The 23,347-nt window shown below is 38.6% G+C and overlaps 1 protein-coding gene across 4 annotated transcripts; it reads left to right on the plus strand.

Annotated features, from left to right (window-relative positions):
• The first annotated feature begins 2,185 nt into the window (after positions 1 to 2,185).
• On the plus strand, positions 2,186 to 23,111 carry LOC115433108 (mitochondrial fission factor-like). Of its 4 annotated transcripts, none has more exons than XM_030154332.1 (8): positions 2,186 to 2,274; positions 6,298 to 6,512; positions 9,521 to 9,645; positions 11,287 to 11,393; positions 14,417 to 14,608; positions 15,272 to 15,364; positions 19,858 to 19,927; positions 22,234 to 23,111. In XM_030154332.1, exons 2-8 carry the CDS (start codon positions 6,311 to 6,313, stop codon positions 22,363 to 22,365), a joined length of 921 nt encoding a protein of 306 aa, XP_030010192.1. In that variant the 5' UTR covers positions 2,186 to 2,274; positions 6,298 to 6,310; the 3' UTR covers positions 22,366 to 23,111. The 4 variants fall into 4 exon arrangements, with proteins under 4 accessions (XP_030010192.1, XP_030010194.1, XP_030010195.1 ...); XM_030154333.1 differs by lacking the exon at positions 2,186 to 2,274 and adding an exon at positions 2,306 to 2,426; XM_030154334.1 differs by lacking the exon at positions 15,272 to 15,364.
• Positions 23,112 to 23,347: the final 236 nt, after the last annotated feature.

The following is a 23,347-nucleotide window of genomic DNA, read 5'->3' on the forward strand; positions in this document are numbered from 1 at the left end:
CAATATTCTGCCTCAGTTTATCATTCACACATGTACATTATAATTTACAGATCACAGTGGATCTACAAACACACAAAACATTTAATAACAGGTGGAATATTGTTAAAATTGCACATACTTTTCTTAAGACATTTCAGGTTCTTCACATTTGTTCAGGTTCTTCACATTTTTAGTGAAATTATACTTTGTTTTAGTGTAAATACATGAAAATATTTACATTTACAAAGAGAAAAATTTGGAGTTGTGAGTATTTCTAGATTATTCTGATAGAACTTTACTGGTCTGACCCACTGGAGATTGAATTGGTCTGAATGTGGAACCTGAACTAAAAGGATTGTTAATTTCTTAATATCTATTTTTACATTTCACAAATTCATCCCAAGAGCCGGACTGGACCCTTTGGTGGGCCAGATTTGGCCCCGGGATGCATGTTTGACACCTGTGATTTAGGGGAAAATAAAGACTTACACTAAACTGGAGTCATGCAGCACAGCTGTACCTGCTAAAGGTACAAAACACATTCAAGAAGCCAACCAACACATTTGTTTTTTCACTTAATTACCTAAACTGATGATCAACATAATGACTTTTTGCTGAGCTACAATCCATCGACTGTTCCTGCATCTGCATAAAATGGTTTCTCATGGAAACACTGATTCCAAATGATGCTAATGTGTAGATAAATTTCACCTCTCCAGTTCGTATGCTTGGCCATGTTTCCCCAGAGGTCAAAGGTTACCTGACTGAAGTCAATGTGTTCTCAAGGGATACGTGAACATTAGCCTAATGGAGGCTGCAGGCAAAATCCAATACATTGTTCATGTTTATATATTTGTACCAACGTGTTGTTGTTTTTTTATGCTGCTTTTCATTGTTAATATGTTTTAAGGACACATGCCTTTTCAGCCACTGGATAGATCTGACAGCTGGAACACTGACTGGGACTGTTATCCCCTCATATCAGTTTGCCTTATTTATTTATTTATTTATTTATTTATTAATTATTTTACAAATATTTTATATACTTTATTTTATTTTCAGATACAACACATAAATTAATGACATTTTACATTTAGAGCTGGTCTAGACCAGACTATTAATAACCCAAGTCAGTCAGTCAGTAGATCTGAAATACAAGTATTTAACATGTTGAGTATTTGTTTGTTACTATGGTGGCATGTTAGGGCCACACAAGAAAATAAAAACACTTGTCACTACGAGAATAAAATCATAAAATATCGAGATAAAACCTGTAATTTGAAGTCAAATACAAAAAGAGTCATAATTTTACAAAAACAAAGTCGTAATATTTCAAGAATAAAGCCATAATATTATGAGAATAAAGATGTAGTTTTAAAAACACTCAGAATTTATTAACATAATGTCATGCTTTTATGAGATTAAAGTCATCATATTTCAAGAATAAAGCCATAGTATTACGACAATAACGTCATAATTTTAAAAAGGGGGAAAAATATAATGATTTACAAGAATAAAGTCGTACTCACTTGTCGCATAATGGAGAACTTGGAACATTTTGTGAGGTTCTACCTTCATTTGGGGTTTACGCACAAAGGCCAAACACTGAGACTATTAACCCCGCCCACCAAATACTGAGCCCATTAGCCCCGCCCACCGTCAACACATTCGCATTAGTCGAAGGACTTTGAGTTGACTTTGGGTTTGTTTTGTCATAAGAACTAAACGGATTTGGAGCAAATTACTTAACTTACTTAAGGCTTAAATTTCTAAATTATGACTTTTTGTCGTAGAATTACAAATTTATTTTCAAAATATTATGACAATTTTCTCATAAAAGTACAATATTATTTTCGTTTAATTATGAGGGTTTTTTTTGTTAACTACGACTTTATTCTTATAATATTACGGCTTTATTCTCGAAATATTATGACTTTGTTCTCATAAAAGTATGACATTATTTTTGTTAAATTATGTGGTTTTTTTAAACTGTGACTTTATTGTCAACATATTACGACTTTATTCTCGTAAAATAATGACTCTTTTTGCATTCAACTTTATTCTCATGAAATTATGGGTTTTACATCGATGTTTTACGACTGTATTTTCGTGGTGACAAGTGTTTTTATTTTCTGATGTGGCCCTATAATACGCCGTCGTACGTTACTGTATTGAATTACTTCTATTATTATGAAGGGTCCGTACCGGAAGTACTAATCTTGCTTCCGGTTAATGTTGACGCTAATCTTGTCTTCGCTAATTAGAGTGACCGGGTGTTTGTATACCAAAACTAAGGTTTGTCATCTCTTCCTTCATCACCTCACCTGATTTACTCACCTTTTAAAGCAGTACTTCAGTCTTTTCTCCACAGTTCAGGCTCCTCTTTTGAAGTTATGACTTTGACCTCCAGTTAGCTAGCCCTTTAGCTAACTACCTGTTGCTGTTTAGTTAGTTAGCTAAAGGGCTAAGCTGAGTTACATCAGGCGTATTGACTTATCTGTGATGAGCTAATGGGAAAAATGAATGATAACAGGTCAGCCTGCTGTTTTATGATGCTCAGCAGAAGTGATGGCTAAAGGTTTTCACTAGTAACAAACTTTGTAAAGCGCTTAAAATACTTATTTTTGTCATAAAGAAAGGTCATGGTGGTGCTTTTGCTGTCATGCAGTAGTTTAGATCTGTCTTTATTAACAGTATTCCAAAATGAAGAACCACATGGCGTTATAGGAGGAGAAAGAATTGGACATTACATAAAATGGCAACAAAAAAAGAGTTGATTGATTATAGTGTAAACTGCAGCATATTACACAACTGTTTCACAAGTCGGTTAAAATTTGCTTAGAGGTCTTACTTCTGTCTTTGTGCATAAGAAATCTATATAAGTGAATCCCCGAAGGAACTTTGTGTTGGTAAATGCAAGTTATGCAAATTCACAGGATTTCAGTTCTGTTGCAACATGTTGATGCTCATATGAACTATGTTTTCAGGTCAAAAATGTCTGATTTCATCACAATTAATGCTATATTTTCATGTCACAAATGGCCAAGTTCTATTTGAACTGAATTTACCTGAAACACAAATATTCTATTCTTTTAGGTTCCCCAATTTTTCTTACAAGATTGTATACTACATATCACATGTTTTATTTTTACAGGTTCAATATGGAGTATAGTGCTGATCCATCCTGCTTATGTTACGCCAATACATACATTAAGAATGTCACACGTCACTTTTTAAATCAACAGTTTCCTAATAATAAGCGTTTTTATAAAGAAATAACAATTCTATATTGTTATTTCCTCTTTAGTCTGATGATAAACTATACAATAAATAATTGTGATCCTAGTTTTTGCACAGGGATCATTAGTGTAAACGCTGACATGGCTGCTGAGCATCAGTATGATGGGATCCACAACAACCATGTCACATCCGTCCACTGCCACATTTTGTTTTTGTGTCAGCTGGGATTGTTTTAAATCCACAATACTAACATTTATGAATAAGAAGATAATTATCAATAGTAAGTCTATAAGTTTATTACCAATAAAGTACTGGTACTGACCAGATCATAGGTAATGTCACGTCCATCCACCAGCAAAAGTTTTCACATACACGTGCTATTCAAAATCCAATATTTATGAAAATAGAGCTTCCACTGTCAAATAATATCAGTAGTCTGTGCACAAATGGATTAGCATTATTTCAACATAGTTCTATGCATTTATGACAACTTTTTTTTTTTTTTTTTTGACAAAAATGACCACTCATTTGACCCCCTAAGTAAATTTTAGCCAAAGTGTTCTCCTTTGACAGAGAGGCTATTCAGCCAAATGTTGATGCTATATTTGCATTAAAAAAATGTAGTTACACATGTCTAAATTTTCTGTCAGAAGAGACATGAGTTAATGTTGTGTTTGAAGCCTTGGTCTCACCTTACCATCAGCTGATCAGTTTTTTCTCATTGATGCCAACTTAGCACTTTTGTTACTAGATTTAGTAATTTTTCCAAACCACCCTAGAAACTTTTTTTTTCCATCAACAATTTTAGCTATTTTTAACATTTGTTTGGAAACTTTTGGCAACCATTGAAAAGCGACTCAAACACTAAAACACACATATTTTCCATTTTAAATGACATGAAATGATTTTCTCTGTTGCAGTCATTTAAACCCACGGTCTGTCTGTAGCTGTAAATGTCAGTTGCCACCTTAGACACTTTATTGGTGTATTTAGTGATTTTTCTGACCCCTCTGATGTGACTCTTACTCTGATGAATCAGATCCAGCCAAAGTGAACATCTGTGTCAAAAAGTAAAGTTTCAGCCATCATTTCTCAAATAGGCTATTTTTTAAACTCTAGTTTATGGAACTGATTACAAAATTTCAGTATCACTTAGTTATAAAGATTTAATCAATATAAAATGAAACCTGAAAAGGACTAAAATATGTCAATGCACTATTAATTTTAATAATATTTGTTTAGACTCATATATGTAAATGCACTTGTTACGGTCTCCAAACAATAAGAAAGTAAATCGGCTCAAAAGGGAAGGAGACCCCAACATAAAGAAAGGACATCATAAAAATATGATTTTAAGGATTTTATTAATCCAAGTTAAACACAGTAACCCAATAAATCAACAACAAAGTCATTTAAGGAATAAATGAACTCAAAAGGCAATACATACCAAAAATGAACTCAATGAACCTAAAAGACCTGGAGGTGCCGGCAAAAATAAATAAAATGGAGGGGGAAGGCAGGCCACCCCCTATAGGGATGTAGAAGCTGCTCCCCCTCCCTAACAGAAAATAACTTATTCAACTAAATCTAAAACGAAAAGTTTGACCACCGGCCACCCCCAGGCCAAACTAAAAGAAATTAACTTAAATGTTAACCAAAAAGAAAGAAGCTTCCAAGCCTAAAGCTCAGCTGGGTCTGGGTCTGGAGAGGTTTGGATCTGACTGGCTTTTTGTGGCAGGCTGACAATCAGGGTGGCTGGTTCATCTGATTATCAGTAGGTGTGTGAACTGATTGAAAAAGCCACAGACAGGGTTACACAGCACATGTCATAGCCCCACGCAACAGCACTGTTAACTTTAATAATAATATTTGTTCAGACTCATATATGTAAATGCACTATTAACTTTAATAATAATATTTGTTCTTGTATCAGTGATATTTTCAGTATGTGAATCTGTTGAACTAATTCTTCAACAGTACATGAATATTCTAAGGTTCTGTCCAATCCAATTATTAGTCCAATATTCTCTGCATATGTCACTTCAGTTGAAATATGTCTGTTCAATAAAAGTTTAGGATCATATTTGTAGTGTTTTAGTTCCAGTTAGTCTGTTATTGTGATACTGAACAAAGGTCCAAACTGCTGTCCCCGTGTCCCAGTTCCCACCTGTCCCCCTGTCCCAGTCCTCACCTGTCCCCCTGTCCCAGTCCCACCTGTCCTCGTGTCACAGTTCCCACCTGTCCCTCTGTCCCAGTTCCCACCTGTCCTCGTGTCCCAGTCCCACCTGTCCTCGTGTCCCAGTTCCCACCTGTCCCCCTGTCCCAGTCCCACCTGTCCCCCTGTCCCAGTCCCACCTGTCCCCCTGTCCCAGTCCCACCTGTCCTCGTGTCCCAGTTCCCACCTGTCCTCCTGTCCCAGTCCCACCTGTCCTCGTGTCCCAGTCCCACCTGTCCTCGTGTCCCAGTTCCCACCTGTCCCCCTGTCCCAGTCCCACCTGTCCTCGTGTCCCAGTTCCCACCTGTCCCTCTGTCCCAGTTGTAGTTTTTCCATCAGAGCTACAGCCCTGTGTTTCATTTCGGATCCATTTATGATGAGAACAGCATGTTTTGGACATTTAAATAAAGTCAATAAAATGAGGTTCATTTTCAGTCCCGGTGTCACACAGCAGGAGTTTCAGTATTTTTACCCATAAATGTTATTTGTGTCAGTTGTACCATGTGTCATGTGACAGTACTGACTCAGACCTTTTCATACGTGTATTAAACAGATCAGTTATTTAGTTTAAACACAGACACTATTGGACAGGACATGGTTCCTCCTTGGCACCCCTGGATCGGGCCAACTGTTGTGTGTTATGGAAAAAATGGTTGCGAGGACATAAAATGCTTAGACTACAGTTGAAGACCCTGGTGCTAAAAGTACCAACGTCACAAAAAAAAGACTGTTAAAAATATTTATAGCGTGGACTTAGCTAAACAAATACAACATGTTTATATGCTCAACTAGAATTGTCAGAAAACGTGACTTCGGTACTTTTAGCACCAGGGTTTTCAGTTTGTATTTATTCTTTTGCACAGGTGTGTTGACACAATGACAACCATGTATCCTGTGGAGATGTCTCACGTCCCGGGCCGTGATCCAGCCTTTATGGAGGCCATCGATAAGAACATGCGTGTCCCAGAGCGCTTAAGCATGGGCCCCGAGCAGCATGATGATGGGGAGGCCACGAGGAGGTGGAATGAGCCCCCACCTGCCTACACCATGCAGGTCCCCGATAGACTCACATATACAGGTACAATCACAATCATTCAACTGGGATGTTTGTGTGTGTTTGTGTGTGTGTGGGTGGGGGGTTGAGGGGTAAGGGGAAGATTGTATTGGTAAGAACTTTGAGCAGGGCTCTCAAACTCATTTTCTTTCAGGTTCCACATTCAGCCTTATTTGATCTGCAGTGGGCCGAACCGGTAAAATAAAAACAGAATAACCTATAAATAATGACAACTGCAAATTTTTGTCTTTGTTTTAGTGCAAAAACACCCATTAAATTATGAAAATTCTTACTTTTATAAACTATCCAAGTAAAAAAAAAAGTGAATAACCTGAAAAAACTGAAATTTCGTAACAAAAATAAGTGCAATTTTAACAATATTCTGCCTCAAGTTATCATTTCTCCATGTGCATTCTGGATCAGATCTACAAAGACACTAAACACTGAGGAACAGGAAGAAAAGAGTTCAAATTGGGCTGAATTTTCTTTAGACATTTCAGGTTGTTCATATTTTTTCAGGTTATTCACATTTTATTGTTACAGGATAGTTTGTAAATGCAAATATTTTTATAATTTAATGTTATTTTTTGAACTAAAACAAAGACAAACATTTGAAGTTGTCATTATTTATAGGCATAATATTGTTTTGTTTCTCACATCAAACTGAGATGAAAATCTGCAGTCATTCTTTTTTGTTGGTTATTCTGCTGTTATTATTTGACTGTAGATCATGTTGGTCTGTATGTGGAACCTGAACTAAAATGAGTTCTACAGCCTTGACATTGGAATTTTGAATTTTGCACTTTGTAAATTCATCCCAAGGGCCGGATTGGAACCTTTTGCGGGCTGCATTTGGCCCCTGGGCCGAATGTTTGAGACCCCTGCATTAGAGGCACCATTTTCATTAGGAATTTTGATTATGTGTAAAAATGCAGATTTTCAGCACATTTCAACTGTTTTGTTTATGCATGCATATGAATCACAGCATCTATGTTATTATAACACAATATTTACAGCTGGTCACACACGGGCTACTCCAGCGGTGTCAAATAAAGGTTCATCTGGCCCATGGGATGAATTTGCAAAGTGCAAAAATTACACTGAAGATATTAACAGTCAGTGGTCATTTTAGTTGAGGGTCCATATACAGACCAATATGATCTCAAGTAAAATAATAGCATATTAACTTTAAAATAATGACTCCAGATTTTCTGTTGGTTTAGTGTGAAAAAAAATATTACATTATGCCTGTAAATGATGAAAACTCCAATTTTTTCTCTTTGTTTCAGTGCAAAAAATAACATTAAATTATGAAAATATTAACAGTTACAAACTATCCTTTAACAATAAAATGTCAATAACCTGAACAAATGTGATCCTGAAATGTCTAAAGAAAGTGAAGTGTAGTTTTACCAAGATTCTACCTGTTACTACATGTTTTGTGCCTTTGTAGATCTGAACTGTAACGCACATGTAGAAATGATAAGTTGAGGCCTAATATTGTTAAAATTACACTTATTCTTCTCAAGAAATTATATTTTTTTCAAATTGAGTGGTCATTTTTATATTTCTATTATGCAATTATTTTACTGGTCTGGTCCAGTGGGGATCAAATGGAGCTGAATGTGGAACCTGAAAGAAAATGATTTTTACGTCCCTGTGCTACTTGTTGAGATGCAGAAGCCCTCGTATGTGTTTCCACTCCTATTGAATGCATTATGTCCCAGACATTACAATTAGCATTTCTGGCATCTTTCTCAAACCTTACTTAAGTGATGTCTCATTATGGGTTCTGTTTTCCTTTCTGTCATGACTTCTTTTAGTCCAATTCATCCGTCCGTCGTCCGTCCGTTCTCAAACATACCTTTTGCTGAGTCTTGCCACGCTTTTATTTTATTTATTTTTATCACTTATGGGCTACCACAGATAGTCTCGTAACAGCTTCCGGTGGCATTTGTTCTCAACTGTTGTCAAGCTAGCCAACTGCAAAATACTTGGGGAAGTATGAACATTAGTCACTTAGTTGAAACATATTCCAGAGTGACACCAAGTGGACAGAAAATATCTGCCATCACCCAGTTCAGTCATGTCTCTCTCAAAACGTGCCGTGAAGAGAAAGGTTGGCAACAAGTACAGGCAATTTCAGAAAAAGTGGGAGACCGAATATTTTTTTGTCGAGCACAGGGGTACCCCCACGTGTCTCATATGCACAGAGAAAGGTACGATGTATAAGGAATACAACATCTGACGTCATTACTCAACTAGACATACTGAGGAGTTTACAAAATACCAGGGAGATGAGAGAAAGAACCAGGTTGCCAATCTAAAAAGATGTCTATTGAGGCAACAAGATTTGTTCAAGAAAGCAAAGAAAGAGAATGAAGCAGCAACTGAAGCAGCTACGTGGTGATTGAGATGATTGGTAGGGCCGGAAAGCCATTCAAAGAAGGCGGGTTCATCAAAATTACATGTTACTAGTTGTGAGTAATGTAAAGAAACCCTTTTTTGTGGAATAATTAATGCGGCCCAGCCTGACCCAGACTCTACCTCCAGCGCCCCCCCTCCATAGTTCTAAGGTTAAATCCAACCTTTTCCAGGCAGCCTTTCGGCAACCTACCCTTACTTCAGGTGGAAGTGTGACAGGTTCTATCAGTGGAACATTTATACACCTAGATGTCTGTGTAGGTTCTCCTTTGCCCAGGTCTTCATTCTTCTTGGTAGTTCTTCTCGGTTCAAGCTAAACCAGTCCAGTTGAACCGAGAAGAACTAACAAGAAGAAAAAAAAAATACTGTTGTATAAATGTACATAAGCCAGCATATATGTGGAAGAACACACCGTCATATTTATTGAAAACATGAGCTAAGCAGCACTTTGGTCATTTGTTTTCTGAGTCATCTGATTAAAGTGTGTCAGGTTTAACACATTTAATGTCTGAAGCAGATATTTTCTGTGAAATGGTAAAGCGATGTAATGTTTGGTTTGATCTTGTGTTCTGTCCTGAACTAATCTTATTTGAATGTCCCACTTTCAGAAGCTCCTGATATGAGTCCCAGACCTCTGTTCGGTCCAGCCAGACTGACCCCCTCTGGTCCTGCAGGTCTGGAGCCGTGCTGGGAGACTTCATCTGGGGAGGTTTTCTATAGGGATACGCTGCAGGTACCTACAACATGTGAAAGTCACCAAAAATACATTTAGATCAGGGCTTTCAAACTCATTTTAGTTCAGGGGCCACATTCAGACTAATGTGATCTCAGGTGGGTCGGACCAGTGAAATAATAACAGTGAAAAATTAAAATAAAATTAGGTTGATGTTTTACATCTACAAAGTTTCCTAAAAAATCTGAATAACATGAACAACTGGAAACATCTAAAGAAAAACAAGTGCAATTTTAACAATATTCTGCCTCAGTTTATCATTTACACTAGTGATGTCCCAATCTGGATTTTTTTGCTTCCGATCTGATTTTTTTAAAGATTAGTTTTGCCAATATCGATCTGATACCAATCTGATACTGACTTTTTACAATAAAATTCTGATTTAAATTTGAAGTCATTATTTATAGGTTATTATACTATTATTTTACTGTAGATCACAGTTTGTCTGAATGTGGAACCTGAACTAAAACAACTATGACACCTTTGACTCTGAATAACTTTAGTATCATTTTTGCACTTTCCAAATTCATACTGTGGGACAAATTAGAACCTTTGTTGGGCTGGTTTTGGCCCATGGGCCGTATGTTTACCACTGCTGTAGCCGGTCTATGGACAGGTCTGTCCAGGGTTTATATGGGAGTGAGTTCCATGCCGTACATTAGTAATGTGGATCAGCAGGTTACTTGTGGGTTGGGTTGGGGCGGGTCAAAAGAATGTCAGTTTATTTGTGGGGCAGGTTGGGTCAGGTCAAATAATTCCCCAAAAACCCTGTAGGTCCGACTCGCACATCACTACCAAACCTTAAATTGAAAGTCAAACCTATAGATGTTTTACTAATTCCTCTTAGCCTCCTGCAGATGTGCAGCTAATTTTACTCTTCCCTACCTTCGGAAACTTAAATTTGAGGGAGCAGGACATGTGTTTACACCTGCCCTAGAACCGGGTCGGGATTGGCCCGATCTTGTGAATAAATCCAATTTGATCTTCTAAAAAATGCCAGATCGGCAGCCGATACCGATCTATAGATGAGATCGGGACATCCCTAATTTACACGTGTATTACAACTTCCATTACAATTACAAATACACCAAACATTTAGTAATAGGCAGAATGTTTGTAAAAATGCAGTTACTTCTCTTAAGACATTTCAGGTTATTCATATTTGTTCAGGGTATTCACATTTTTTTGTAAAAGGATAGTTTGTTAATATAAACATTTTCAAGTAATTTAACTTTTTTTATGCTAAAACACAGAGAAAATTTGCAGTTGTCATTATTTATAGGTTATTGTGATAACATTTTACTGCTTTGACCCACTTTAGATCTGATTGGTCTGGATGTGTCTGTATGTGAAACCTGAATTAAAACGATTTTTAAACCATTGATTGTTAATATTATCAGTGTAATTTTCGCATTTCACCAATTCATCCCACGGGTCGGATTGGACCCTTTGGTGGGCCAGGCAGGTTTTGGCCCATGGGCCGCATGTTTGACACCTGTGATTTAGATGGTTCAAATATCCTAAGTCTTAAACCATATCCATAAAGAGATGTTGAGAAATAGTTCCATGTCCCTTTAAGGTTATGATAAATCTGTGTCACAGGTGTAATGACGGTGTCCTGTGTGTCTTGGTCTGTGTCAGTGTCCTATAAGAAGATCACTCAGTGACCAGAGCTTTGGCAGGACACCACCTGGCACTCCGACCCAGCTCAAGCAGGGCATGGTTGTGCCCAGACACCCGTCCAGCTCGTAAGTAACATCATTTTACTCTCCATTTTCAATCAATCTTCACCGTACCGTGTGTGTTGTGTGTAACAGTAACAGTGGGAGTGTACACACACGGGTCAGTAGAACCCAGCTCCTTCAGATACCGTGGACTTAGTAGAAAGTAGTCAGCAGTGTCGTCCAGAGCTATTAAGAAGTCATATGTCAGAGCTTTTGCCCTTATTGTCTCGCTCGGTATTAATTTTTAAATATAGCGTTAGCCTCATATCATAACTGCCTAACTTGTACACAAATGGATAAAAGTATGTGGACACGTTGAATTCACGTGTTTCTTTTCCAACAGGGGTCTGGGATATAAAACAATAATGACTAATGTCAGAATATAGTTTTTTGTTATAGGATAAATATCATATTGATTATTAATATTGATGTTTCTATGTCTGATCCTCATGAACAGGACATCTGACAGCTGTAGACATGATGTGTCCACATATTTCTGTCCATATAATTTAGAAACATCAATATTTCACGAAAGTTCAATGGTAGATTTTTCTTCCTCAGTCAGATGTGATGAAAGTAGATGGTTAGTTGTGGAAGAAAATTATTATTTACAGTCAGAACAGGAAAAATATTATAGAAATTTAGAGGAAGAACATTTAAAATCATAGTAATGGATAAAAAGAAATCAATGTTGAGAGAAATGAAGTCCAAACCATCTCTGAGTCATTTTATAAACAAAGATAACGATTTAACCCAAACTAACCGATGCAATGATATTTATCCTATAATATAAAACTATATTCTGACATTAGTCATTATTGTTTTGGATCCCAGACCCCTGTTAGAAAAGAAACACCTGAATTCAGCTTGTCCACATACTTTTGTCCATTTGTGTATGAGTTACACAGTTATGATATGAGGATAACCATATGGTGGTAACCATGAATTCTACGTGGCTACACAGTAAGACTGGGAGATGGAGCAAAACAACACGTCTGAATATAATTAAGAAAATGACAATATATTATCTTAAAGCAGGGGTGTCAAACATATGGCCCATGGACCAAAAGCCAAAGGATCCAATCCGGCCCGTGGGATGAATTGGTGAAATGCAAAAATTACACCGAAGATATTAACAATCAGTAATTTTAGTTCAGCTGCCGCATAAAGCCCTATTTGTGCGGGCTGGACTAATAAAATAGTATGATAATAATAACCTGTAATTAATGACAACTCCAAATTTTTCCTCTTTGTTTTAGTGTAAAAAACTAAAATTACATGAAAATGTGTAAATTTGCAAACTACCCTTTCACAAAAGATGTGAATATCCTGAACAAATATGAACAAACTTAAATGTCTTAAGAGAAGTCAGTGCAATTTTAAGAATATTCTGTCTGTTATTAAATGTTTTGTGTATTTGTAGATCCACTGTGATCTGTACGTTATAATGTACGTGTGTAAATGATAAACTGAGGTAGAATATTGTTAAAATTGTACTTTTTTTTCTTAAGAAATTTCTGGTTGTTGATGTTATTCACATTTTTTGAAGGACAGTTTATAGATGTAAACATTTTCGTAATGAAATTTAACTTTGTTCACTGTTATTTTTTTGCTGATCTCACCCACTTCAGATCATATTACATACAGTGTGACTGTCTGAATAATGTGTTCTGCAACAGAGACCAACCCTTAACTGTCCTGTCGTGTCATTAAATGAAAAAGATGAACTCACACACAGCTCAGAGGGACATAATAACGATGAAAAGACAATTTATTACATGACTCTACAGACAGCTCCAGGTGATGTATGAGGTGGTGAAATGAATTAGAGGACATGCTGCTTCCTTTGGTTGCTCTGTTTTCATGGCATAATTTGCACAACACTGTGCTTGGATGAGTGTTGGTCTGGGTTTCCTTTGTTGGTAAAGAACACTACAGAGTGTTTCTTGTGCACAAATAGAGAGAAATGAGAGAGTACTTTATAACTGTTCCCTGTTGGTTCATTCAAAACACAATGGAAAACAATGTTGTAAGCTGTTGTAAAGGACCTGGTGTGTTTCACATTTCTCTGTTGGCCCATACGTCTGCATTTATGCATGTTCACTGCAGGGAGAGGCCCAGGGCTGCTCCACTTCTTCCTTCCACATTTAGGTCAGGATCTCTTTATGAAGCCACTCACATCATGTGACTTTCACTACGCTATTTATGGCAACTTCTGCTACAGAGCTACTGTTGGCACACAACGTGGGGGTCTGCTGAGGGGATCCAGCATTCCTACCTGCCTCTTTGTTATTAAATCACCACTAAGCAGACTTCAGAACCGAACAGTAGATTCAGGAGCAGCTCATGACCAAGGCCTGGCCACAGATGGCATCAGAGGACGAGTGATGGGCAGGTGAAGCCTCATGAAGCACGGTCAAATAAGACACAAAGCTTCAAGGCTTCAGTGACAGTGACATCTGGTGGACAACTGAAGCCATGGCAACCTCCAGAGAGCACTGACACTTTGAATCCTGTCAGCAATAAAAGCTCAGACATGTCTGTGTGGTCATTCATGTGTTTAGTTCATTTATACTGAATAATGATCATTACACAATCAAATAAATTATACTTGTTACTCATTTAGACACACAACTGGGTTCTTTGTTAAAAGGAGTAAAAGATTTCTTTATTTAAAACACACACACACACACACACAGACACACATACATATATCCTCACAGCCCAACATGATGCGATGAAGCATGAAGGGAAGCAGCGATGGCGTCCAGAGCTTCGAACGTCATCAGTCACATGACAGCTGTCTTTTGATACAAGCTCCAACAGTTTGGATTCCACTTCAGGAACAGGGACCCAGGCTCCGAAGCCTCGGTATCATTTGTCCATCGTTACAGATTATAGATGTTAATGATCTTTGTGACCCCTCCCCCTTTTCACTCACCTTTTCTTCCCTTGTGCTGTGGCTCCACCTTATTGTCATGTTTTGATGATGTCTGCTCCCCTCTCTCTCTTTCCCTCCCTCCCTCCTCCCTTCCCTGGTGCTGTAGTCGAGGTTCAGATCATCCCCTCCACCGTCGCTCCCCCGTCGTGGCCGTTGACCCCCAGGTTCAGCCTCAGCCTCAGGCTCCCCCCGCTGCCCCCCTCAGCCTTCTGTCCCCGCAGTCTGTACTGCAGGCAGCCAGGCACATGGGCCTGCAGGCTTCACAGCGCCTCCTACAGACCATCAACAACAGATACAGGTCTGAGTCACATCTCAAATACTTCCTATCCACCTGACCCTCTGCCCTCCCCACCCTGTAACAGACAGCAGAACTCAAAACTTGATTGTGAACAATTTAAAAACCACTCCATGTTTTTTCATCTTCCCTGTTTGTATGGGGTTTTTTTTTTTTTTTTTTTTTTAGAATATTTTGGCTTGAAGATTTATTTGGGTGTTTGTTAATCCTGCCTTCATTTTGGGTGATATTTCACCTTTATTTGTAGTCTTGCAGTAACATCCTACAATGCTGTGTCTGGCTCATGCTTTGCTTTGGCTAACATCTCCCTCTTCTGGCCACGTAGTGCACTACATCCATTATGTAGACACTGCTTTGAGCTCTAGTGTGGACTTCAGGGGAGAGTTTTTACTAGCATGTCATGCACTAACCAGCTTGAACACATAGAAGAAGTGGGTTCATCACATGTTTGCAAAGGTCGTATTTGAAGAGTCTGTTTTAGAGCGGGACTTTGACCTCAAGGCTTTTGCTTCTTGCTCTCCTCTGCCTCCTCATCTGCTTTCTTCATGGCTAACATCACTCCTTGCCAGTCAGTAATAACCTCGCTGTACCCAGATCTTTCCTTGTCATGTTGTTGGAGGCCAGTGAGCAGACTGGCATCTCTGTTTGTGTCTTACTGGAGAACAGATTTAACAGGCAGGAGAGACCACCGCTGCCACCAGCAGCCGCTGCCGCCGCCGAGGCCCGTCCTCCAGCAAATGTGGAATACAGCAATAAAAGGTGACTCAGAGGAAGACGCTGAGCCCTGATACATGCACACTAATACATAATACATAAAATCATTATGTTTTTGGTTTGTTTTTACCTCCGCCAAGGAGGTTATGTTTTTGCCAGGGTTTGTTTGTCTGTTTGTTTGTTTGTCTGTCCGTTAGTGTGCAACATAACTCAAAAAGTTATGGACAGATTTGGATGAAATTTTCAGGGTTTGTTGGAAATGGGATAAGGAAGAAATGATTAAATTTTGGTGGTGATCGGGGGTGGGGGGACCCATGGGGGGGGCCACTGATCAGCCTTGGCGGAGGTCTGCGCTCTCCGAGTGCTTCTAGTTTTAATCAATTAATCTACCCGTTTTTTTCTTGACAAATTTTTTGGTCCATAAAATGCAAGAACATGGTAGACAATACCAATAAGTAGAGCTGCAACCGATTAATCGATTCGGTGCTTGAAACAAATACAAAAATTCACAATTCGATTAATTAACTCGAATTGATTGAAGGGAAATATTCTATTGCAGTTTTCCTGAATTGAAGCTTCTTTTGTGCGTTGCAGTAAGCGTCCGTGTGAAACACAACAGTGGAACCAATGTTTAACAGCAGAGAAATGAAGTAAACAAAGGTTTGATTCAGGAGAATTGTGGTTCAATGATTTTTTTGGATCACTTTGAGTCGATTAATCGGTTACAGCTCTACCAATAAGTCTTTTTAAGGAAATTAAAAAATATTTACTTTCATAAAGAATCTAAGGCTCCATTCAGACTGCAGCCAAATGTGGCCCAAATCAGATTTTTCTGCCCATATGTTACCTGTATCTGATCTGTTAAAGACAGTTTGAACAGCATTAATCTGATTTTTTATCAAAACCAACCCAGGACACTTTCATATGTGGTCCTAAATCTGATATGTATCTAAAAAATGGGACCAATGGCCCTGTAGCTTATCGGCCAAATTAAAGGCTTTGGGAAATGTATCCAGATGCCATTTATTCTCACCCAGTTCTGTGTATTTATTATATTACAGAAATAGCCCGTGTTTTGGTCATATTCCACTCAGATCTGTAAAAAATTCAAATTCCAACTTGATATCATTGATACTTACTGATTTATTGTATCAATCCACTTCATATCTCTTGTAATGGGAAAATTTGTCAAAATCGCACCAAATCCAGAATCAGATCCGGATCGAAATAATTTCAATACCTTGTGTTGACATCATCATACAGAAGCTGTATACCAAGTCTGAAGTCAATCAGAATTGTAGTTTGGGAGAAGATGACGATTGAAATTTTTTCCCCATAAGAGCCCATGTTAAATTTTCCGTAAGTTCCTGGATCCAGAAGATCCTGATCAGCATGTGGACATTATGTTTTGGTCATCTCCCCATCAGGGCTGGACTGTAGAAATTTATACTTGATATCATTTATATTTACTGAGTTATTGCATCGATCCACTTCCTATCTCTTATAACGGGGAAATTTTTCAAAGTCGCACCAAATCCAGAATCAGATCCTGTCGACCAGTAAGCTAAAAACGAGCAACGTAAGGAACTGAGTGACTTTGCCATAAGGTCCATACTGTAACGGTGATGACTCGATCAGAGCATCTGCAGGTCTGGTTGGGTGTTCCTGAGCTGTAGTGGTTAGTACTGACTAAGATGATCTGAGGAAAGGATCTGATCTCAGTCCTGTGTCATTCGGTCATCACCATGCCGAGGTCTTTACACTGTGCATTTTTCTACTTCAACACATCAACTTCAAGGACTGAGCTAGGGCTGGGAATCTAGGGTTACCTCACGATAAGATACATGGCTCACGGTGCATGATATTGGAAAAAACTGACATTGCGATTTTTTATTTATTTATTTTTTTTGATATGAAAAACTACTCAGGAGGATATAACAGCTGTGTGGTGCCGACGTAAATGATCAAACTAATTAGTTGTGTTTCCTCTTGTTGTGTCGACAGGTGGAAGACACTGTTAACACAGAACATGTGTCTCAGTTTCATCCTTCTGTAGCTGAAATAATTCCAGATAACTGATGTTGCTTTTCTTTTTGGCACCAAGTCTTCGTTTTCGGTGATTTTCTCGTGTTCGTTGCTCATTTTTCAATATCGTTACTAGCGACTCACTCCAAACTGATTAAGAATGATTGTGATTGGTGGATAGCTGTGTGCAGTGTGTGTCAGGTACCCAGGATGAACTTAGATGAGAACATGTTCATTTGCCTTCTACATCGCAGGACCTGCGATATGACTACTGCGCATACGTACTGTGCGACGATGATGCTCAAATGATATATTGTGCAGCTCTAGCTTACAATCATGATAATATCTTGATACTGCAATTATTGATATGTTGTTCTTAATAACCTACGATATACCGGTGTGGTTATAGGGGTGAAACAAAAACAAACCAAAAAAAAGTTATAGTTTATATTTTGCATCATAATTTACCCATAGTACAAACAGTAATAGAGTAAAACCACTGACAGTGTTTTAGTTCAACAGAACTGGAAACAGGAGGTTTGTATGTGCGGGACAAACACTGACACCATTTAAACTCAGTCAGAAAACTGCACATCTCATGTCTCTCATCTGTTCATGTTTGTGGTGGTGCCCGTGTATCGTATTTTTGTGTGACAGTTCGTACATATTGCGAAGTCCTTCTCCAACTTCATCCCATCCACACTAGAAAAGAAAAAGCCAGCTCACACTTTGGATTTAAGTGATTCAAACGGTCCATCTGTCAGTTGAACGTCACCGCTCCAGTCCCACAGATTAGCACCGTTGTTTATTTTTTCTTCCTCTGTGACTTTGGCCTAATTTTCAGCCACGAGGAGCGCCCCCTGGAGGACATGTACAACAGTGACTCAACTCAGTAAGGAGGAACCATGAAATATGTTTATAGCGGCTGTATTTTACTAATAAAAAAACAAACATACATGGTGAGAGCACATTGATAATCCATCATAAGATTAAATTTCACGATAGTTTGCCATAGCAATATTTTGTCACACTCCTAGACTGAAAGTTTACGTGCTGCCTCTTGTTGTTGTGTAAAATTTACTGGCGCAGGTGGGAGACATCTGTGGTTCCTGTGATGCTCTTCCACACAGTACTCTGGCATGTTGACTTTATGTCTCTGTCCTCTCTAATCTATGTAGTGAAGCTTCGTCAAGTGAATGCACACAGAGTTAAGTCAAAGTCAGAGATCGAGCAGAATTGGAGCCTCATAAAGTGTTTATTCATACACAAAAGAAACACTGAGTTGATATCTGCAGAAACAACTGACTTTTTTGCTCTGGGAGACCATTTTATTTGACCAAAAATAGGCTGGGCTTTAGCTATACACCAGTGGTTCCCAACCTTTTTTGGCTCCTGACCCCATTTTAACTTCACAAATTTCTGGCAACCCCAGACATTCAAAACAAAGATTTTTTTTTTTTTTTCCCCCCTAAAATTAAGTTGTTTTTGATCATGTAATAGTTTGGTATACTATGTTGCAAATAACATTAATTTTAGACGACATTTAGTCTATATAATGTATATTATTATGGACGGAGGCAGTAAATCCAGGTGTAGATTACTGCACAAAGGGAGAATTTTATTTTCCTTGGTCAGGATATCTACTGTCAGTCCAGCTTGGATTTACAAGGCTGACAATTAATACTGAACAAACAAGAACTGAAACTATGAATTATGAAAGAGCTGCAGCATCTGAAACCGACCACAATGAACATTTGACACAGAAACAGAACCACAGTGCTTCAGTTTCAGCTTCAGAGTTTGTCATTTCTTTTATGAATTGTGACTGTCTCTTTCAACTCATCATATATTTTTTATTAGCAAGTCTTTTTTTTTTGTTTCTTATTAATTACTAGAAATTTCAGGTAACCCCATTTGAATTCCAGGTGACCCCATGTGGGGTCCCAACCCCAAAGTTGAAAAACACTGCTATAGACCTTCCCTTTTTACCATATTTAGAACATCATTCTAGTCACATTTGAGCCCGCCTTTTTGGCTTTGTCCATGACAGGGTAAAATTTTACTGGTCTCTATCTAGATTGGACAGCATATAAACATATGCAACTATTTCCTAGTATTAACTCATCATATATGAATATGTAACTTTTTCCTAGAATGTGTAAATTATTTCCCAGAATGTCCAAAATTTCCACTCACATGTACTTTTTGTCCACCACATTTTGAAAACTTTCCATGGGTGCACATGTCTTTTTGTAGCAGTTCTCCCAGGAAAAAGATCAGCTACTCTGGTACAATCTTCACATTACACTATGAATAACTTCTGGCATGCAAATGAATACAGGTTAAATAGTTTTGAATACAAACTGAATAATTTTGATTAAAATACTGGTTTCTGACACCATAATATATCCCACCCACTGAAAGGGTTCATTATAACCACACCCACATCACCTCCACTTCACCTGTCAGTGTCCTGGTGTGTTTATGTACTCCTGTGTCTGTGATGCGTTCAGGGCCATGGAGAGCTGGAGTCCAGAAGAAGAAGGAAGTGGAGCTGTGGAGTTCATCGTCCTCAGGAGACAGGTGGGCACAAAGAAACCACTATGTGTTATGTTTCTGATGGTCCTGGAGGCTTTTGTTCTAAGTCAGAGAAAAAGGGAAGGAAATGTCCTTAAATCTGTCACAATCCGTGTATCATTCGTTCTTTCGTGTTTTAGCACACGCGGTGACAGGTCTTTTAAAGCTGTGGCACCACGTCTATGGAATGACCTGCCTCTACACCTACGGTCCATGGACTCTGTAGAGAGCTTTAAAAAACACCTCAAAACCCTCCTGTTCAAAAAGGCTTTTTAGTCTCCCACCTGACCCAGGGCCACCACAGACTGACTACACTCTATGTATTCATCATAAAGTACTCCATGTGCCGCACCCCCCCCCCTCCCGCCCAGTCTCTCTATATCTCTATCGCTCTCCCTTTTCTGCTCCTTTACTCTCTCTCTTTAACCCCAACTGGTCAAGGCAGACGGCCATCCTTCAGGAGTCTGGGTCTGCTCGAGGTTTCTGCCCGTTAAAGGGAAGTTTTTCCTCGCCACTGTCACCAATCACAAGTGTTTGCTCCTGAAGGATTCTGTTGGGTCTCTATAAACTTGATTTGATTTTGATTTGAATTGATAAAGCACTTTGTGACTCTGTCTGTGAAAAGTGCTCTATAAATAAAATTTACTTACTTACTTACTTTTCATATTCAATTGAGAATCCACAATCGGAAAATAAAAAAATTACTTATTTCATTATTCATGCATAAATCAAAAGTAAAAAATTGAGTTCTTTGTCATTCTTTCAATTGTACACACAAATTAAAAATTGGAAATAATCAAATGGACCCAAATGTGGGGTTTCATGTTGACATTTTTATATCTGATTTGGTTTGACCCAGAAGTTCCTGACTTCTTTGTGTGTTACTGAAGTGTCTTTTCCTTAGATTGTCTACCATGGACCCACTGTATTAGACAAAACAACAATACCTGGAAGATCCGGACCAGTTTTCAGTTGTCATGTCGTCCTCCTTTACAGTAACGCGTTTGTTTCCTCTGAATAACACCAAATTCTCCATTATTGCAGAATGCATTAGACAGAATACTAGCAAACCCACGACTTCCAGAACAACACACCAACAAGTCTAAGTCTGACAAGTCTGAAGTCCAATTTTTAATTTGTGTGAATGATCAAAAGAATGAAAAACTACTGTTTTTTTTATTTTTGATATTTGAGTTGCACAAACATCAAAAAACATTGTGATAATGGAATAACGAGTCATTTTTTTTTGGTTTCTGATTGTGGTTTCTTAAAGCTATACATACCGATGTGGCATTTCTCACAGCATTTAGTAAAAGTTTGAACATGAACAACCTGCCTCCCTCAAAGCCCCACCCATTTCCTTCTGCCTGCGCTCTGATGCTCTCCTCCTCTTAACTGATGCGCACGGTGGAAGCAGAGGTGGAGGCGGAGGTCTGGTCTGCTTCGGTGTGTCTGCGGACCCCTCCCTCAGTAATCAGACACATCATCCACCTGCTGGGGCTCCTGTTTCATCTGTAGATCCTGCATTTAAGGGTGTGGTCTGTGCAGCGCTGGGTCAGCGTCTTCACTGCACCTCATCACCTGGGAGATGAGGTGCCCAGGCAATGGGCGTGTGCACTGTGAATGCGCAGCCTTCGCAAATTTTCCGTGGAAATTTGGGGTTTCATAGTCCATACATTTATCATCCTACATAATCCTACATTGTGTGACACCAAGTACATGTACGTGTATGAGTCCCACGGTCATAAAAGCTGAGCTTTGACCTGTCTGTTTAGTCCAGTACACCTGACTACTGGACTTTTATCTCTATCCTTCGTTCATCAGACTCCTGTTTGTTCCCCTTAGTTGTTGTTTCTTTTAATAAATCCGTTTTTTCCTTCCACATGTGTGTTTGAGTTCTATCCATACACATCCTAGACAGTAGACTGTGGTCAGTGACAGGAGTGAAGTATCAGATTCAGAGGTACCCATTGGATGTGGGGACGGCCGTAATGGATGATTGACAGGAGGTTCAGGCAGGTTCAGCCAATTATTTCATTTGGACAGAATAAAATGATTGGTCAGAATTTTATCAGAAATATGAGCAATATATGAGAATTCAACATTTTTGAGTTTCAATACCTGGTGGATTTCTTTTACATTTTAGTTTGACACACACTTATTAGGAGCATTTTAAGATGACAAAAGAAAAGTGTAAAAATGTCACATCAAACGGTAGAGCTTTAATTAAATATGAAAAAAAAAAAATGATACATGGATTTGTCACTATTATTGACCTGGATTCTTGGCTGTAACTCAAAAATTCCCACTAGGTGATGAAGATGAATCGGCGTCTGGCGGCACTTGAGAGACACAACTTGGAGCGTAGGAATACTGAGGTGGTCCTGTTCTCACTGCTGATCTCCGCCTGCCTCCTCAACGCCTGGCTGTGGATCCGCAGATAACACACATACACACATACACCTGCACAAATAGATCCCTGCTTTAGGTTCAACTAAACCTGACACTAACCCCTCAAACATGTCTGAATGAGCCTTAATGTCACTATACATTTAATACCAAACCAAAGGAGAATCCAGGGGCTTATGAGGAGCTGTCACTACAAACACAGGCTCAGACTTTTATAGCATCATGTCCACAACAGATCGACATTAACTGCATTAAATTATTCTGAACAATGTTAGATGATTTAGACTAAATGTAGCCAGAGCTCAGTTTATTTAGGCTTTGTGTCTTAAATTTTGGACTTGTCTTTGTGCTCAGTTGAGGTCAGAGGTCAGTTACTGTAAATCAGACTGTTAGTTCATATGAGTGTAAAAGCACATGAGATGGGTTTGGTTTTAGTTTATTTCTGCTGTGTGGATGAATGAGTGATGTATGTCCTGTTATTATGGATGAGGTGAACTGACTAGAATCATATTAGAACAGGGTGTCAAACATATGGCCCACGGGCCAAAACTGGCCCGCCAAATGGTCCACTCTGGCCTGTGGGATGAATGTGTAAAGTGCAGAAATCACACTGACAGTATTAACTGTCAGAGGTGTTCAGGGGACACATGCAGCTCAATGTGATATCAAGGAAAATACATATATATCGCACTTATTGTAGCTTATTTTGGCATCGATCCAGCTGATGTCATCATGTCTATACATGTGCTGATGTCAGCACAGACACATTTGACCCATTATAAGTAAATGGGGGAAAAAAAAGATTAAAAAATTCATAAAAAATTTGTACTTTTACCTGCTTTTCTCAAAATGTAATCACATCTATTCTGGTCACTGGTAATCTATAAACCCGATTTGGTATGAATTCAACCAGTAGTTTTGCTGCTAAAGTGTAAACAGTCAAACAAACAAAGTGAACCAAAAACAATAGCCCTTGCCTCCCCTTCGGGTGAATTTTGTCCTTGGTTTAATGTGAAA

This window comes from Sphaeramia orbicularis, chromosome 14 (assembly GCF_902148855.1).
Source record: "Sphaeramia orbicularis chromosome 14, fSphaOr1.1, whole genome shotgun sequence".
In the NCBI taxonomy this organism is placed as follows: Eukaryota; Metazoa; Chordata; class Actinopteri; order Kurtiformes; family Apogonidae; genus Sphaeramia; species Sphaeramia orbicularis.